The sequence below is a fragment of the Panthera tigris genome, chromosome B2, assembly GCF_018350195.1.
Source record: "Panthera tigris isolate Pti1 chromosome B2, P.tigris_Pti1_mat1.1, whole genome shotgun sequence".
NCBI lineage: Eukaryota > Metazoa > Chordata > Mammalia > Carnivora > Felidae > Panthera > Panthera tigris.
The window spans coordinates 64,645,600-64,665,662 of NC_056664.1; the positions used below are offsets into that span (position 1 = coordinate 64,645,600).

The following is a 20,063-nucleotide window of genomic DNA, read 5'->3' on the forward strand; positions in this document are numbered from 1 at the left end:
AGGTATTTGGCTGAATTTGAGCCAAAATCTGATATCCCATTTCAGCCAAATACTTTCAGTGAAATCTCTTGAGAGCCAAATGTTCTTTGAAGCCAAAAGACTATATTTTTGCAAATTACTATAACTATGTATAAATAGGATGACCATATAATTTATCATCCAAACAGGGACATTTTTAAGTGAAAGGAGATGCTGATGATAATAATGCCGGTAAAATAGGCACAAACTCAGATGGTTCTGGACAAATCCGGACATATGATCACCTTATATATAAACCATTCTTGTGTAATAGATTATGATTAAGCTTCATACAAATGGATGAAGCTTTTCTCACATACAAAAGTGAAAAAATATAGGAGGATACTTAACTGAAGTAAAAACTCTAGGATTATAGTTCACCAGTTAGTTAAGCTTGCATCTCAACAGTATTGAAGATATTCCTAGCTAATTTATTTCAAAATTTTCTAACAGTTAAAAATACTTAAACAATTATAACTTGAGTATATAGAACCTTGAAATCGCAATTATGCTCCTTGCTTATTCCTTGGAGTAGAAATTAACTAGTACTTTGTCCTTAGCTCTTATATGAATGTGCATTTGTATGCCCACTTCTGCTGATTATACATTAGTGGGTTTTTCACTTTTGTCATTGTGGAGAGAGCAACAAGGCCGCCTTAAGCCTTCAGGCCAATCTTTGATAAAAGTAATTTTACAAGGACGAATTGTCTCTTTTTTTAAACTTTGGTTAAAAAATAACATTATGGCCAGAGGGATCAATTAGCAAATTAAATGCAAATATATTTCTCTTTTTGAGAGTTTAGATGATGATGATGATGATGATGACGACGACGATAATAGACGATTCTTGGTATCCCTTCTGCACCACCTATCCCTCCCCCCAAAACACACACACACCAATTCCCTATCTCCATATATGGAACCACAACCCACCCACTTCTTGCTCAGCCCCACACAGGACTCATAATTGATATCTTCTCCTCACAAATTCCTCACATCTCATCTGTCCGCAGGTCTGTAGGTTCTACCCCCAAAGCACATCTTGAATGTGTCCACTTTTTTCCACTCATACTACACCAGTCCAAGCCACTCACCCTTGCTGCCACCTGTTTTCTTGCCACCCACAGACGCAGTAATCTTCTAAAAAATGTAAAGAATATCATTCAATTCCCTGTTTAAATTCTTCAATTGCTTCCCACTGCACAAGAGTAAAATAGCACTTTTTGTCGTGGTTGACTGGGCCCTATAGGAGCTCATCTCCTGGCGATTTCTCCTCTTCTCACAATAATCCCACCTCACTGGCTTACTTTCTTTTCCCTGAGAGTTCTGCCCCTTCTTGACACAGGGCCTTGTCTCTGATGCTTTCTTCAGCTTGTAACAGTCTGTGCTCAGTGATTCTTAGGCTGGTCCCTTCTTATCCTTCAAATCTCTGCTCATGAGACCCCTTTTTAGGACTCCCGTGACTACCTATCTTCCCACAGTGTACTCTCTATTATCTCTGGTAAGTTATTTTCTAGAGCAATTATAGTCCAACTGTTCTTGTGTGTTTATCCATGCCCTCTCTCCTCAAACTGCATTGTAAGCATCTAGGGCAGAGGTTAACAAACTTTTTCTGTAGAGAGGCAGACAGTAAATATTTCTGGTTTGGCAGGACATATGCTCTTCCATTGTAGGATAGAGACAGCTATGGATAATACTTAATCTATGAATGTGGTTGTGTTGTAATAAAACTTAATTCAGAAAACAGGCTTTTGGCTGTGCTTGGCTCATGGGCCATAGTTTGCCAAGCCTCTCTAGGGCCAGTACCTTATATGCATTGTTTCCTCCCATATCTTCAGTGCCTAGCACAAAGCAAGTACACATATTCACAACCTTTTGTCCTTAACAAAATCCTGGAAGGTAAGTATTATTATTTTCATTTTATAGATTAGCTCAGTGAGATTTACTAATTTACCTAAGCTCAGAATAAATACTGTATTAGTTTCTTTGGGCTACAGTAACAAAGTACCACTGACTGCAGAAACATCTTAAAATGATAGAAATTTATTCTCTCACAGTTATGGAGAAGTTCAAAACTACAGTGTTAGCAGGGCTGTGCTTTCTTTGAAGTCTATAGAGAAAAATCCTTCTTTGCCTCTTCTAGCTTCAGGTGGCTCCTGGCATTCCATGGTTTGGGGCAGCATCACTCTACTCTCTGCTTCTGTTTTCACATGGCCATCCTCTCTCTGTGTCTCTCTGTGTCTTCATGCAGCTTCCTTTCTGGTATGTGTGTGCCATCTCTCCTGTTATGAGGACACTACCCATTGGATTTGGGACTCATCCTAATACAGTATGAACTCATTTTAGCTAATTTCATTTGTAAAGACCCATTCCCAAATAAGGTCACCTTCTGAGGTTCTGAATGAATGTGAATTTGGGGTGGGGAGAGGCAGTATTAAACCCACTACAATTCTCAAATGGTAGAGTAAGGATTTGAACTTGACACCACTTCAATGATTTTCCACTTTGAAGTTATAATCTCGGCTATTAAGTTAAATTAGCAGTTAGCAGTGGTGTCCAATTTTAGAGTTATTTTGAGAAATGATGATTTGAGAATATCAGTGGATAGCAGAACTAAGAAACTTACCTTAGAGGAGCTTTGTCTAAGTCATTATTTCTGACTATTACTCAGACCATAAGTGTTGTCCTTCAGGGCATCTAAGATATAGAGATTTAAGACATTAGGGATACAGATTTGAGACATTTCCCAAAGATATCATTGGTTGAGCAAGAGAATTACATTACAAGTTTCATGGTTTCTCTAGTTAACATCCTTGGATACCATGCTTGTAAGTCATGATTTTCCCCAAAGCTTTAGACAAAGCATGTTTTCCCCATGAGGGGAGAAAATGAAGCTCTCTTACAGTCCAAATACATTTGGGAAATACCAGGCCAAAGCAAGTAAAACAGATTGCTTTACTGCAGTAAATAATTGCTTCATAGCATGCTTTATTTGTTAAGGTGGCTTATGCATTTCTAAGAGGGAGGTATTGTGTACATTTTTCTAAGTTTATTGGACATTTTTGTAAACTACCTTCAGAAACTAATCATCTGTGCCACACACTTTGATAAACTACTTTGGGTGTTTGCTTGCTTATCTAAGCACAGATAAGGTCTACTTTTCTGAAAGTAAATCTGTACAAATATACTTCTTTGGATTTTGTAAATTGGTTTTGAACCCCTCCATAATGGATGAGATTCCTGACAGGAGAGACACTGATGGGTTGTACCATGGCACTTCCTAATTTATTGGTCAATTCATTTACTCCTTTATTCATTTATTTACTCACTGATTTCACGTGCACTTGTGGAGCCCAAGGTAGTAGCTATGAACATAAAGATGATCAAGACCAGAAGTCTTTTCATTAAGTCATTCAGATAATACACGTCAATCACTATTTCCCAAAGTAATTCTAATAAATGAAAACCACTTGTATTAGACTGAATTGTCCCTCTAAAACGCATATGTTGAAGCCCTGATCCCTAGTACCTTACAATGTAAGCTTTAGGACTTTAAAGAGGTTAATCAGATTAAGTGAGGTCATAAGGGTAGGGCCCCAGTCCTATAGGAATGATATCTTTGTAAGTAGAGGGAGAGATAGTAGGGATGGGCCTGCACAAAGAAGAGGCCATGTGAGGACACAGCAAGAAACTGCCCATCTACAAGCCAAGAAGAGGCCTCAGTAAAAATCAATCCTGCCAGCATTTTGATCTTGTATTTCTAGCCTCCAGAACTGTGAGAAAATAAATTTCTGTTGTTTAAGCCACCTAGTCTGTGGTGTTTTGTTACAGCAGCCCTAGCAAGCAAAAATACCACTGTTAATTGTTTATTAGGCCCCTGCCTTCAAGAGCTTTATTTAGCTAGCTCTGATGTCTACTGAGGACTTACACTTCCTCTATTTGTATTTTAGAAGAATTTCAAGAGGTCAATTTGATTATAAACCTCTTGAGGACAAGGCCTTTGTCTGTTGCATGTCTACATTGACTAGCAGAGAGACAGGCATTTTATAGAAGGAGTATATCATTCACATCTCAAACTCCTCTCTGTACGATGATAATTGAGAAATGGCCTAATAAATCTCTTGGAGAGAGCAAGAAATAAAAGCAAGAGAACTATTAAGTATTAGGCCCATAGCTAGATAGTTCAAATATATCTTTCCATTTAATATTTCTCTTCTATTTTGAGGCAAATATCTTTAGCTCATTTTTCCAATGAGAAAACAGAAGTTCAGAGAGGATAAGTGATTTTACCAAAATCATGAAAACATTGGAAGAGCCAGAATTCAAACTCACTTTTCCCCTGAATATATGCTGACGGAAACAAGTAAATTTTTTTTTAAATGATAAAAAGATGATTAGAATGTTTTCATCAATTGCTTAATTAGAGGAAAGAGAAAATCTGGCTAGGCATCAGCACTTACGAAAAAAGTTGGAAATTTTAGTAGACTATGTTTATTTCAGTGACATCATAACTGACATGGCTACCAACAAGTTAGGCCAATATTAAGTTGTGCCAATAAAAGTAATGATTACAAAGCACTTGCTAAGTGCCAGATATGCTTCTTTGTTCTTTATATGTAGTCTTGAAACTGCTCTTCAGGAAAAGTAGTGAAAAGACATGAGTGTGTCCAGAGGCAGTACCAGAATGATCAGACTTGAAATTATGCTACACAATTACTGGTTGGATAAACTGGCAAGGTTTACTCTGAAAGAAAAAATAAAGATGACATGATAGCCATCTCAAATAGTTGAAAGATTTTCAGGTAAAGAGAGATCTAGACATAGGAATAGAATTAAGAGGTAGGGAGTCTTCCATTCCTGAGAGTATTCAAATAGAATGCATTCACAGAAGATCAAGTACTTAAGTACTTGAAGATTATAGGACTTGAAGATTATAGGACTTGAAATTCCCTAAAGTTGAAGATTATAGGACTTTTAGGATTCATAAAAAAAATCACCATCTTCTTCTTCATTAACAAAGTTAGACTTGGAGAAAAAAATACATATGTATCAATGCTAGATCCTTTCTGGAACTAAAGAAAGAATTCTCCAGGAGAGACACATATCAATTCTGTCATCACCATTTCTAAGAGAGATACTCACTAGGAAACTGTTGTTCAATTTGTACTCTTCTCTATATTGATTCTTTTATAATTATATTAACAAAATTCAGTCTCTGGTTTTCAAAGCCTGTAACAATACCTGTTTTGAAGGGATTGTCTATTTATTTTTGTCTTTATCAGCAAGAGAAGCTCATCCTTAATGCCTATCATTGGGCCAAGCATCAAGCAGAAGCTTCTTACAGTAAGATGTGGTTGGGCGTTTTTTTCTTATCAGGGATCAGTCTTTCTCGAGAAGTATCTACAGTGGCTGTGAAGTGAGTACATGATGATCATGAGCATCATTAGAGGAATTCAAGTAGATAATCCATTTGCGAGCACCAGAGAAGTGCGGTTATGTGATGCGATGGGGCTACCCGGAGCCCCAAATGACAAATTAAATAGTTGTCAGGTTGTGGGGCATCGTAAGGGGGAATGAGGATAAATTGCAGAACGGTCCCACTGAGGATGGGTCAAGAAAGACACCGCATACAATGGACCCAGAAAATCCAAGCTGTCGGAGGTGTGTGTGTATCAAAATTATGTTAAAAAAAAAATCACGTTGTTTTGTTGTTGCTATGAATACTTGACTAGTAAATGTGAAATATATCGTATCAGGAAAAAAAAAAAAAACGCGTCCACGGGGTGTTCCATCCAGCTGTTCAGAACATCGTGGGTGCTCAAATAGTATTAACGCTCCACGATGAAGATGGTAGCGAGGATGATGATGATTAATGCAATCCATGGGAAAATAGGGCTGGGGACGATGACACAGACGAGAGACCAGGAAAGGGAGGATGACTCACGGGTGAGGGGTACCTGGGGATAGAGCGATGTGGCGTGCACGTTGGCGAGCGTGGGGGGAGAGGCTGGGGCACGAGTGGCTCTGACCTGGGGAGTGGGCGGGTGGGTGCCCGTGGGCGGAGCGGCTCCGGGACTGAGTGGCTGGCAGCTATGTCTGCGAGAGCAGCAGCATCACCCGGGAGCGAAGCCTCCGAGACTCCGCCTAACTGACACCCAAAACTCTCCCTCTCCCTCCTGCAGCCCCAAACTGGAGGCAGCCGAGCCTGGGAGCAGCCTCGGCGGCGGCGGCGGCGGCGGCGGCGGCGGCGGCAGCCCCGGCCCCAGCCCCAGCCCCGCCCCCGCCCCGCGCGCCCAGCGCGCGACGCCCGGATCGGCCGAGCCTGGCGCGAGCCCTCGCCCCCTCGCCGCGCCCGCCGCGCCTCCGCCTGTCCGCCCCCGCCGGCCGAGGCTGGGCTGCGGGAGGCGGCCGGGCGGCCCCGAGCCGAGCTAGGGCGACCAAAACAAAGGCAGCATCCGGGGCTGGGTGGATGCAAACAACCATGAAAGACTGGGTTCTCTCTCTCCCCGGCTCTGCTGCTGCCGCCGCCGCTGCTCCTCCTCCTCCTGCCGCCGCCAGGAGGGCTCCTCTGTGAGGGGAAGCAGGGGCGCAGCCGCTGGGCGTGAATCCGAAAGGTGAGAGCCAGGGAGCCAGAAGAGGGGGCGTGCAGGCCACGAAAATGTCCTCGGCGGTGGGGCCCCGCGGTCCTCGCCCACCCACGGTGCCTCCCCCCATGCAAGAGCTGCCCGACCTGAGCCACCTGACCGAGGAGGAGAGGAACATTATCATGGCAGTGATGGACCGGCAGAAGGAAGAAGAGGAAAAAGAAGAAGCCATGCTCAAGTAAGCCACCCCTGGCCGCGCCATCCGTGCCTCCGTGCCTCCATCGGTCCATTCGCCACTCACTCACCCAATCCTCTCGGCTGAGTGTGGGGGAGGGGCGGGCGAGGGTGCTGGGTGGGGGGCGGAGGCGCCCGCCCTGGGGCCAGGGGCGCCGGGTTTGAGCAGGGGAGAGGTTAGGGGGACAGGAGGACGGAGGGGATGCCACCGAGCGGGGAGCCCGGGAGCCAGGAGAGGATGTCTTGAGGCTGGGGTGCAGAGGAAGATTGGGTGGAGAGGGACCACCCTGAGGGTGGGGTATGCAGAAGCTGAGAAGAGCTGATGCCGCCCAGGTGGAAGGGCCCTGGGCTGGGAACAGGTTAAGGGCCAGGTGATGAGTGGAAGAAAGGGGAGGTGGGATGGATGAAGAGGTGCTGAGAACAGCTCCTCTTTTCCTGGAGTTGTTCAGGAGGTTGGGGTTACCCCAGTGAAGGGTGCCAGTATTTATATAAGAAAAATGCTTCTTTGAGTGTTCATTTTGGTACTCATTCATCTCCAGATCAAGACTGGGTCTTTTTTGGGCAGTTGCCATCTTTGGTAACCTGCCTCCCCAGCTTCTCTTTAATCTTTTAGTCACAGTCTTCTTCATAGAATACCTGTGTGAAGATACATTTTCTTACCCATACACAATGCCATTGGCAAGGCAAAGTTTTAAATAATGGGAGAAGCTGATGGGGACTCTGGCCTGAACAAAATAGAGGTTCCTCTCTTTGCTGGTTTCCAAGAGACCCCTGGGGCCTGCTCAGCTTCTGGTGGAAGCAGTACAATAGGGGATCAAATATGCGCACACATCCCCCCTTCCTTAAAGCCTATCAGCCCTTCAAAGGCTGTCTGCCCAGTGCCCCATTTCCCCCGGTCTGGGGAGGGGATGGGGCTTGTTGCTGGTAGTGCAGGGGTGTGTGACACTTCCTGTGCTGCTGCTTATCATATTCTCAAACAAAACTGCTTACAAGGTACTGGCATCCAGGCTGGGTTTTCCTTGCTCCTTAGCATCACCCATAGAGTGGAGCTGCAGGGGACTTCGACTCTGCCTTCCCTGGTCGTCTTGTATTCAGGAAAGTTTTCAACTTGGGGGTAAAGGAATTTGGAGACCCTGATTGGGACTACTTTGTTGGTGTCTCCCGTTTAGACCAGAAGGTGTATCTGGGGGCAGAGGATTGGCATGAAAAGCCAAAGGGAACCTGTTGCATCTGGAGTTAGCTGAGAGGGAGGAAGGGGGCAGGGAGGGAACAGGAGTGACACCCAGGCACAGAGCACACCCATCAGGGCCTTCCCCACCCCAGAGGATTGCCTCCTGAAGACAAGATGCTGTCACTGAAGGTTTCTTGTGCTTCCTCTCAGTGCAGCAGTGCCTAGAAGGAAAGGAAGGGAGGGAGGCTGCATTCCCAGACTGATGGGTCCCCACCAATGTAACTGCCACCCAGATGGGAGAGGGGGATATTGAGCAAGTGCTGTCGGTGCTGGGCCACAGCAGAAGAGTCGAAATCCAGTCATTCCTGCCCTTTCATTGTAGACTCAAAGGGTCCGGAAGGCCAGAGCTGGCCTTGTTCTATAAAGAGCAGCAGGTTTCTGGATTCCCTGCTCCTTCTCCTCCAAAAGACAAACACTTTAAGCCTGCTGGCTTGAGGGAGGCAGAACCCTTGTTAATCTGCTGCCTGTCCCTAATGCAACAATGACATCCCTGGTGCTGCAGGCTTCCCCTCTTCTGAGACTGGAAGTAATGGATTGTGTCTGATGGTGCTGCTGTTTGTCTGTCTGGTTGTCAGTCCGTCTGTCCTCACTGGTTGCAGTCCCTGCCACCTGTCCTGGAGATCTTTTTTATGCTGGTCAGGATTTACAGGTTGCTACCGTTCCTTTTGGTGTTCACTGCAGATAGCAGCTGGATGGAGGCCTCCAGCAGCCAGCAGAAAATATGAGCTGCTGCTCCATGGTCCAAATAGGAAGGGGAAGGCACAGTGCAAGTAGTGGCCATCACTCCTCTTCGTTTGCTGTTTCAGGATGGTGGAGAGTGAGAGGTTTTAAGAGGGAGAGGGTGAGTTTTAGGACAGAATTCCAAATCTGCCAGCTGCCTAGGATAGCACGGTAAGAGTGTATGGGGTTATGTGGACAAATAAGACAGTGAAGAACACCGTCCAATGCTCATGTCTAAAACATCTTTCCCACTGCTGTTCCTGTGACTGCTTTGCACTGGCTTGCAAATATTGTTCCTTTATTGCAAAGATTCACAGAATATCGCAGTGTGTGATGCTGTTATACAACAGCCCTCTATAATCCCAGACCTCTGCATTAACTTTATCAATCAGCCTCCTCTGTTAATGTCTTGGCCTTTTGTGCAGTGGCAGACTGGTGAGTGTTTTGGAATCCCGGTTTGCTGCCATGTAAGCGTGTCATATTGTCTGCAATTAGTGGAACAGTGCTGTACTTTTTTCTAGAGGGCACTTTATGTCTTAAAAACTGGTGATTGTAGAGACTTTTCAAATGACATACACATGTGGGAATTTAATGGCACAGTCATAGGTGGTGGCCTTTCCTAAACTTTGCATAAAAATAGATTGGAAAACATGCTGCTTTTCACTGGGCATTGAAGTACCGTATTTGTTAAATCAGAGATAAGTTTGTATGGTAATGCTTGGTCCATCATATCACATATTTGAGAAATTACTTTCACAACAGGCCCTACAAAGCTGAAGTTCTGGTAAGAGCAGTTAGACTTAAAATTCACTTTTGTTCATCACTGCAGAACCATCACCTTGAGCTACCCCATGTGCATGTTCTCTCTCTCTCTCTCTCTCTCTTCCCAATGTGTATAAATATGTAAGGCACTAATAGAACATAGAAAACTAATAGGTGAATATGCCAAAGAAAGATTACAAAATACCAATTAAAATGTATTTGTACAGTTTCATCAGCCTTGATTATAAATTACTACCTGAAGCAGTTCTTGATAATATCTTTAAATGTGTGTAAATGGAAAAGAATAATCAAGCTAACTTTTGCCTCAAGATTTCAGAAAGTTTTACTCAAAATTATAAGTACTTTATCAGAAAAATAAGCCATTTAATTGGCAAAGTGCACTAATTTTAAAAACCATGCCATGTAACTAGAAATAGTTGAATCCTGCAAATAATTCTTAGTGATTGATTTGATTATCTGCAAATCAGAGGTCTTTTCTTAATCTTAGTAGGGTGTGTGTGTGTGTGTGTGTGTGTGTGTGTGTGTGTCTGTGTTTTGGAGGCTTTTTGAAACCTAACTTCCTCAATGAATACTCTTTCAAGTAACTGTCACCAGACACCATGAGCCTATATATTACATGAGGTGAAAACTGCATTATCTGGGACCTAAATCAGAGAAGATCTCATTAGATCTAAAATCTTATTCCTTTTTTATAAAAGCTTCATAGAGAAAGGAGCTACAGAATAGTAAAAGAGAAAAAAATAGAAGCAGAGAGTTGAAGGGATAGTCTGAGGATAGGAATTGAGAATCATATTGAAATATTAAATAAAACTACTAACACTTATTGAGCATTTACCTCATGCTGGCCATTATTCTAAGTGGTTATTGAATCAAATGCCAAATAGTTGAACTATGCTCAAGTTTAATACATCCATATTTGGATTCTCACAACAGTCTGTGCAGAAGGTAAGTCAGGTCATAGAATCCTCAGATCCTTATTCTATGCTCAGAGAATTCCAGTAATACCCTAAACTAACTCACATTACATGGCCCAACCAGGATTCAAACCCAGACCTTTTATTCTAAGTCCAAATATTTTCCCATACCCTACACCGTCTTTCTACCAAGAAGAAGCTTGCATTTCATCTACCTTTACCTTGAATTAATTTCTGCTATTTCCTCAGTTTCAGAGAAGTGGTTTTGCAAAAGATTAGGCTGATTTAGTAGATCAGCTGCTGATTATAAGAGGGCCTGGAGCTTTACTTACACTCTTAATAGAGTTTTCCTGTGGATTGAGGGCAAAGGAATTGCCTCCAGTTTTAAGAAAATAAAAAGCATCATACTTTGGTGGAAAGACCATTAACTTTGGATCCAAGCATTTTGGGGGTTCTAGCACCAATTCTGTCACTTATTGTGTAAATGTGGGCAAGACAATTAAATGGGAGATTCTATGAGGTTCTATTTTTCTTACAAATTCTACAATTCATGGTGTAAATTGATTTATAAACTGTGTCGACTTTAGACTTCACGCTCTTCTTAACAAGTTATCTAGTGCTAACTTTTCAAACATCCACAAAATCTACTTCCTTCATGAAAGGAGAAAAAAAGTAGAAGGAGTAGACTCTTGTAACTTTAGCTTTTCTTCCTCCTTTTTCTCCCTCCAACCAATTATAACATTGTGGCCTGAAATGTATACACAAGACTCAATATGAGAGACCCTAATTAGCAAGTGGGGAAAAAAAGGAAAAGTAGATGCGGCATCTGGGAGGAGTGCAGATAGAGACCTAATGAATGCAGGTATCATGTTTTCATTGGGGTTTGCAAAGATTTTCTTATCTTATGCCCAGAAATATTATCTCATGTTACTGAGGCAGGGATGGGTAAGAAGGAAAAGGAAGAAGGCAAATAGTAATGAGGAAACCCTGCTAACCCTCGAGCTAGTGTCTATCATTTTTGAGATGTTGTGTTAAATAGAAAAGAGGGAGAAAACTCATCATTTTACTTGGAGTCTAGTCTCCTTTACACCATTTATAGATAGGGTTAAATTTAGAGAAGGTTAACTCTGAACTCTGTTGGAGTTTTCTTTCAACAGAAATCTATCTTATTAAATGTGCATGCCCAGGACTGAATTCTCAATTGTTCCTGGAGAAAATATAGTAAAGGGAAGTCTTAAAAAATGAAAGACATGAGGAGTTATCAAAGAGAATGGAAGGAAAGAGACATAACCATGAGTTCACATTTTTGCTAACATGGCTTGACTTTCTTTTAACTTGTATGTATTCTTTCTTAACCAGAAGTGAGGGGGCACCATCATTTAAATAAGTAGATTACTAAATTTGAAATAGAATATGGAAACCAGTGTGGGCTCTATGTGCTACTGCTGACTTGAATAGAAACACAACATCTTGGGAGTGTTATTTGCTCAACTTGTTAAGTGAGGAGAATGGTTTGTCTTAAACCTGTGCAGTAAGCTTCCTGGAAAGATATCAAATAGGAATTCCTGAAATAATATTATTCTCCCACATCTGGAACATACAGATGGATGAGGTTGCTGTACCATGGATTATAGAGTCCATTGTAATTCATTTTGTATCTCTTTATGGACAATTTTATATTTTTAGACAGCTTTTTACATTTTGTTCTGTGATATGAGGTGGATATTTTAGAGCTGGTCCTGCAAGTTGAAGTTAATTTTCCTAGGGCACATGGCAACGAGAGGAATAGAACCCAGAACCCATGTGCATTGACTCCAAGTTCCTAGTCCTCTTGTAAGTCTTTTTTAAAGTACATCAAGATGTGGGTAATAATACAGGGTTTGTTTTCCTGTTCTATTGGGGGAGGAGGTACTAACATTTGTTGTATGTCTTCCGTGTGTCAGGCATTTGACTAGATACTTTACATGTTACTCTCCCCTGAGCTCACCTCTTAATGAGAAGTTCATCCTGTCAGTATTCTATTAGTTTTCTAGTATTAATGAAATTCCCAGCACTAGCTAGATACCTTCCTGACCCTTTGCTTATGACATTTGACTCTGGAGCCCAGAGAATTAATCTAAAAGGTGGGAGAGAAGAATTTCTTATGGCTAGTGGCATTTTTTACCCTTTTCCAAGTCCACCTCTCTTTAATCTCTAGATCTGGCCACAGCTTACTGGTTAACCCCATATACAGCCGGGGCTTTTCTGATCTGTTTGCTCTTTTACTCATGGCGTTAATACCTTTGCATTTTCCCACCATTCTCCTCCACTTTGAAGTTATCTCTTCTCCCCACTATTGCTCTCAGTTTTATTTATTATCTAGGCTATTTCAAACTAAGTATTGTACAATAGTCTAACAGTAAGACCATTTTTTTCAGGTTTTGGAATGGGGTCAGGCATTGGACTATTTGGGTAGAATAGAGTCCTTTGTTGGTGTAGTTAATACTGCCATTTTAAAAGTGCCATGGTCAGAAAGGGAGGTGAGCATCAAATAGTTGGATGGAGCAATGACTGAATTCTGGTCTTACCACTATCACTTTCTATAGATGCGACCATCAGTAAGTTATCCCATGCGAGTCTCCCTTTCTTTATGTGTAAAGTGGAATTGATAGTGCTTGCCCTGCGAACTTAGGACATTGTAATATGATAGTGAAACTTTAAAGTTGAAGTTGCTGTATCAAAGAAAGGTGCCATTGTTATCTCTACTCTGGAAAACTATAGAAGAATCGGATTATCTTTTCCTGTAGTTATTGCAGTAGCTGCTAGAGGTCCTGTGGAGATGAGTTCTTACAGAAGAATCCATTCATTGTTTCATGCTTACAGAATAGTGTGGCGAGGCCTGCAACCGCCAGTGCAAGAATTTGGTAAGGAGGCACAGCGTAAAATGGGCCCAGGTCTTGGTCTGAGGTGATATTTACATTCTTCTTTTTTTCCTCATTAAATAGCTCATAAATGTCTTTAACACAGAAAGCAATGTGGACAATATGATAGTCTTAAATATCTAGAAGGCAACCCAAAATCAAAAATGTGAAGAGAAATTAGGGAAATTTCCTCATCCTTTACTAGAAAAAGACATGATGGTTTTAGTGCCACTGGATTTTATAAATTATTCATTTTCAGAATTAGCTGAATAAGGGGCAGTATACTTGTCAAGTGGTAGTTTCTCTTTCATGTCAGTTTATTGTTGGGTGATGTAACAGATTATATTATATGTGTTTAGGAATGTTTTAAGATTCTGTACTGGATGCTTTAGGTTTTCTGTATGTATATTCTCACACTCTACATCAAGTTTATATACACTTATTTTGATCTAGGTCAGTGTTCTGTGAATGGCAGGAGGGGAGTATTCTGCATTGACTTTAGGTTTTCTACCTCTGTTGCTATCTTGTGAAAACTTCCTGTACACAGGAATGTTTATTTAAAAAGAAAAATAGAAGGGCGCCTGGGTGGCTCAGTCAGTTGAGGGTCTGACTTTGGCTCAGGTTATGATCTCACGGTTCATGAGTTCGAGCCCTGTGTCACCCTCTGCACTGACAGTGCAGAGCCTGCCTGGGATTCTCTCCCTCTCCTCTCTCTACCCCTCCCCCACTCATGCTGTTTTCCTTCTTTCTCAAAATAAATAAATAAACTTAAAAAAAGAGAGAAAAATAGAGTTGTTTAAAAGGAAAGTGACTGTACCTGTTGGTTTGCCCAGAACAGTATCTATTTATCCTTATTTCAGTCTGTAATTATGGAAAATATCCCTATTTGTCAATTTTGAATTTCATTATGGACAATAAATTTTATTGTCTTTTTTATAAGTTTTGCTTCCCTTGACCCATTATTCATTTAAAACTTAAGATAATCAAGCAATTAACAGCCATAAAATATATCTTCTCAATAAATAATACAAGTAAGTTATAGACATACTGTTTTGAAAGTCATTGTTTGGTAAATGGAAGGGCTTTTGCTGAGAATGAGGTGTTCTCTTTTATGGAGTCTCAGTGGAATGCCACCTTTTATGGTAAAGTAGAATTTAAAATTTCAAAACCTTTTTCAAATAGCAGTGGCTCTGAATTGCAGCTGCAGCAGGACTCTCTTTGTGAGCGTTCTCCTTTGGGCCTTGCAAAGGAGCAACTGCAGTTTAGAGAAGACATTTACATAGATTTTAGAATGCAATATTTTAATAATTCTTCTGAAGTTTAGAGAGTAAAAAAAGGTAACGTTATAGAAAGTAATTTCTTGCAAATTGAAAGTAATTAATGTGCTCAATTAGATATTAGCTATTTTAAAGAACTGTAATGAACCAAACAGTTATCTTTATGTAATATAATACCTTGCTGGTGATCTACGTCCTATTTAGTATTTCTTTTCGTATTCCCCATCATTATAGAGGTAATTATTGTTTGGGAGATGCCATTATATTTACACAGAGAAGATATATGAATTGAAAACCAATGAAAGTATCTGCACTGTCATATAAATTTATCTTACGCGGTTTACCTTCTTTTAATGGACTCTTGCATGTTCACAAATGGGAATTAGTATAGTAGTAGTAATTGATGGAGTTTTCTGGCTGTATGTCCCACACTTTATGTCGTCTGTTTGATTAGCTACCCACTTACATTTCTGTGCTCAAATATGATCGATATTTGAGCAGTGTTCTAGGAGATTACTGATAGTCTCAAGAATATCAGGTTATTTTAAAGTTGTAAGTAATCATTGCACCAGCATCATGTGCCACATTATAGTTCTTGTTTAAACATAGCTCTTAACAAATGCAATGAGAACGTCTTTATTCGGGTGGCTAGCTGTTGTATTTTCAATTTATGGGGTTTTACATTTTAGAATAATTGGGCAGATGGTATATGAAATATCTAAGGAATGTATAGATCAATGTATCAGGTTTCTGTAAATATAGGATAGTATATATATGCACATTTAGAAGTTCTATCCAGGTCAGAAAGATTACATAGTGTATTACTAGAAAGGGATGAAAACAAAAGTAAAGTTAACCAAATAGCTTTTCCTTTTCTATTTCATACAGCTTAGCAGAGTTATCTTTCTTAGCTAACTCTGTGTTGTAATATTTTGGACCTTAAGTCTTCTTTCCTAACCCTTTTTTTGGCGGGCAGGTGGGGGGGAGAAAAACTTGATGTAGTTTATGTCTTGGTATCTGAAATAAAGGGAAATTAAAATGAGGTGGCTTATTTATTTGAGACATTAAAATTTTGGTAAGTGAAAATTATAAAGAGATTCTACTTTGATATTCTTCATGATCATCATGACAATTACATTAAAATGTAATTTGGAAAAAATAGAATATAGTAAAGTATTTTTATAAATTAGGCTGTATATTTCAATTTAAAGATGTCTACATGGGGTGATTGGGTGGCTCAGTCATTTGAGCATCTGGCTTTTGATTTTGGCTCAGGTCATGATCCTAAGATTATGGGACTGAGCCCGTCTGTGTTTAGCATGGAGCCTATTTGAGATCGTCTCTCCCTTTGCCCCTTTCCCCTGCTCACACACTCTTTAAAATATATAAAAATAAAAACAAAGATGTCCACATACCCTAGGCCAAATCTAACCACCTAACTTATAACAACCTGGAGTAACAACTTCACACTAGTCTGAAACAGATAGTATTGTTCCAGGCACAGGCATGAAAAGGGATTACATGGTATTTGGAGCCCCAAAGGCCTAAGATGTAATAGTCCCTATTGAGTTGAACTATGACTGATAATCTAGCAGGTGGCTATCTGTCAGGCTTCTATAAAGGCAGCATAGTTTAAGGTTCTTGGAGGTCCACATGCAGAAAAAGAAAAAAAACAAACAGCTCACAGTCCCAGGCCCAGTAACAGGTAATTTACCTGGTGAGGTAGTGCAAATTCTAAAAACTATGACGTGTACTTTGGGAAAATGCTAAGTAAGCCACACAAAATAGTTCACAATGGGTGGTGATTATAATAAGAAGTGGAGGACTTTTTTAAGTTCTCTCTTGTTCTTCTTTCTATAACTCCATTTCCTTCTGATTTGTCTTCTAGTTTCTAATGTGTCCCTAATCAATCTTCTGTTAATAATCAAGTGTTGCCCTTCCCATGGGTCCTACTTTCAACCTTATACTCCCATATAATATTCAGTTTCTGGTCAATCTCAAACACACTCATGGCTTCAATCATACTTATATGTTAATGATTTCCAAATCTATTTTACTACCTGAGAATTTTCTACCAAATTCTGGATTCATGTACCTAACCACCTGCTAAATATCTCTACCTGGATGCCCCTTGGGAACTTCAAACCAGTTGTTATCCATCATAACTTTCTTGACCTTCTGCCTAAACACAGTGCTGTTTGTATAATCCCTGTCTTTCAGCGTAGCATCTTTAGGGGAACTCCTTATTCAGTCCATTGTCAAATCTGATTCTGATTCAATCTTTCTAGAGTCCTTTGAATTCCTCTTTTATTTTCCAATTCCATTGCCTTTACTTTAATGTAGACTCTTATCACTGCTCACTGGGTTGCCTGCAATAACTTCCTAATTCATTTCCCAGCCACCAGTCAGACCCCTCCCATCTCATCTTCACACTGTTGTCAGAGGAATTGTTCTAACATTCGTTTGATCATGTCCATTCAATACAACCCCTTTGCTTTCAGAGTCAAGTTTAAACTTCATAATCTGTACTGTGCTTACTGTCTCCTTTCACTGGTCCTTCACACCTTCTTACCATAGCCTTACTGAACAGGATCTCAAAGTATCACCACTGCTTCACAACTTTGTGACTCCTCTGTGCTTTTCTCTCTGTCAGGAATTTCCTTCTTTTTTTTAGAGACAGTGTGAGGGTACAGGGGAGGGGTGAGGGGGGAACAAAAGGGAGAGAGAGAGAGAGAGACAGAGAGAGAGAATATGAATCTCAAGCAGGCTCCATACTCAGTGCAGAGCCTGATGAGGTGCTTGATCCCACCACCCTGGGGTCATGACCTGAACTGAAATTAAGAGTCAGATGTTCAACTTACTGAGCCACCCAGGTGCCCCAGGAATTTCCTTCTTAATCTCCCTAATTTTTACATAGCCTTTCAAATTAGTTCAAGTGGCATCTCCTCTAGTATATCTTCCCATACTTCCCAGATTAATTTTTTTCCTCTGTGCACATCTTTTTCATAACCTTTTTCACTTGGCAGTTCTCACCTCAGTATAGCATATATTCCTGAGAACAGGATCATTCTTACTTGCCAGTGCCTGGCATGTAATAGGTGCCTGAAGTTTTTATAGTGTGTGTGTGAATGAATGAATAAATCCAAAGGGTGTGGAGTGGAGGAGTCACCAAAGGCTGCTGGGTGGATTAATAGGGTATGTAGGTGGATGCAGTGGGAAGATTATGCTAACCATGGGAATTCTATCAGCAGATTCTGAAATAAAAAGTGAGCTGAGTGTTTTTGGCTATTGTGAGAACCAGAGTTGGCCAGAACTTATGAGGAGAATATAGTGGATGTTGGATATTACAAGGTGAAATTGAAATACCATTTTCAGATGATCTGTTGTACTCTTAATTTATCATTAATGGCTTCCTGAAGGACAGCATTTTAAAAATGTTTGAATGTCAGCATGGGAGGATGTAAATAATACATTTTAAAAAGTAATTCTCTAGACAGACATGCTTAATGGAAACATTTCCTTTGAATTAAAATATCACTAACTTCAGTAACAGTTTAAACCATAATATATGTTCTCTGATTTGGTATTTAGAATTAGATCATAGACATATGAACATAAAGTATTGTACTGGAATATATTTTTTATTTAAAAATGCCCCTTGGTTAAGTCATCTTCTGCCCTTAAACTCCTTGAATGCAGGTATCTCCTAATCATATTTGTATTTCCATTGCTTAACACTGTGCCTGAAACATGGCAGGACCTCAGTAAGTGCTTATTGAACTGAACTGCTCAGTCTGCATTCCCAGTACAGTAAAGGACTAGTCTTTGACATAACATAACTGGATTGGGTTGAGATATTGATAAGATGAGACCGTCCAGTCCAGGGCTGGCAATTACTCAGTGCACAGATGACTTCCTGAACCTAGAAAAGCATCAGTGCTAAATGTTGGATGCCTCAAGAACCTTTCTGACTGTAGTACTCCAGACCATCAACTGATGAGAGTTGGCAATCAAGATAAAACATTTTAGCCACTGAAGATTTATTCCAACTCCACTATTAAGGAGAGAAAACTGAGGCCCAGAGATTCTTTCTGGTTTTCATTATTAATCAGTAAGAGAGTTAGGTATAAGACTTTGGGTCTTCTATCTTCTGGTCCAGTGTTTTTTCTACTGTCATACTCTCTGTACCTACTTTCATTTTAACTACTGTCAAATTAAAAAAAAAAAAGATTTCTTTTTCAATTTTGGTTTGGTTTGCCTGCTTTATAAGAGTATATGCTTTTGGGGCACCTGGGTGGCTCAGTCAGTTAAGCATCTGACTCTTGATTTTAGCTCAGGTCATGGTCTCACAGTTTGTAGGTTTGAGCCCTGCATCAGGCTCTGCACTGGCAGTGTGGAGTTTGCTTGGGATTATCTCTCTCTCTCTGCCCCTCCTCAGTCTCTCTCTCTCCCTCTCTCTCAAAATAAATAAACATTAAAAAAAAAAAGAGTAGGGTGTTTGGGTGTTTCAATTGTTAAGCATCTGATTTCAACTCAGGTCATGATCTCAGGGTTTGTGAGTTTGATTCCCACATCAGGTGAGCTTAAGCCCTGATTCAGGTGAATCCAAGCCCTGCTTTGGGTAAAACATGAGCCCTGTTTTGGGTGAGCCCCATTTTGGGTTTCTCTCTCCCCCCTCTCTTTCTCCCTTTCTCTGTCTCCCCTCTCTCTGCCCCTCCTGGGATCTGTTGCTCTCTGCCCCTCACTCGCACCCTCTCTGTCTCAAAAAATTATATATGTATGTATATATGTGTATATATATATATATGCACACACTACTTTAAGAAACTTTATAAAAGAACTTTAAGAAAAAGAATTTTTTTTAAAAAAGGAAGAAAGAAAACTGAAGGGAACTTTTAATTACTTTGTTGATTTTGAATTTTGTCATATTGAGTATTATTCAAAGTAAGTGGATCATTGCCAAGGACTAAGAAATATTTTATTTAAAAATTTCCTTTGTAATGGTATTTGTTGCACTTATATTTAAGCTATCAATACTTCTTAATTGTGATCATTTTATTTTTAATTTTTAATAATTCTCTGAAAGATACAATGTTTTCAATATGTAGTGATTTATTTATGATTCCCAATAGCTTTTACTACTATGCTTTTGAATTATGTACATATTAAAATCATATTTTGTTTTTTCACTTAGAAAAGCCAGTTGGTTTTGCTCACTATGAGAACAGTTTTTCTTGGTTCCCCCTCATTTGGAGGTTTGGCTTCAGATAGACTGTTGGTCAGTGACCCAAAGAAAGAATTAGAGGGATGGGAAGGAGATGGCAACTCACATATACATCCATGAGCACTCCCAACTCATCCATGCACCTGTTCATTTAAACTCTCACACCCACAAACCTGAA

General features: G+C 40.4%; 1 protein-coding gene across 3 annotated transcripts in view; it reads left to right on the forward strand.

Moving 5' to 3' along the window:
• The first annotated feature begins 6,544 nt into the window (after nt 1-6,544).
• The window catches only part of LOC122238669 (regulating synaptic membrane exocytosis protein 1-like), a 200,833-nt gene continuing 187,314 nt past the window's right edge, over nt 6,545-20,063 (forward strand). For all 3 annotated transcript variants that reach the window (XM_042986657.1, XM_042986658.1, XM_042986659.1), the window contains exon 1: nt 6,545-6,840. In XM_042986657.1, coding sequence (XP_042842591.1) covers nt 6,677-6,840 — 164 coding nt within the window. In that variant the 5' untranslated portion in view covers nt 6,545-6,676. The remainder of the gene's footprint in view (nt 6,841-20,063) is intronic.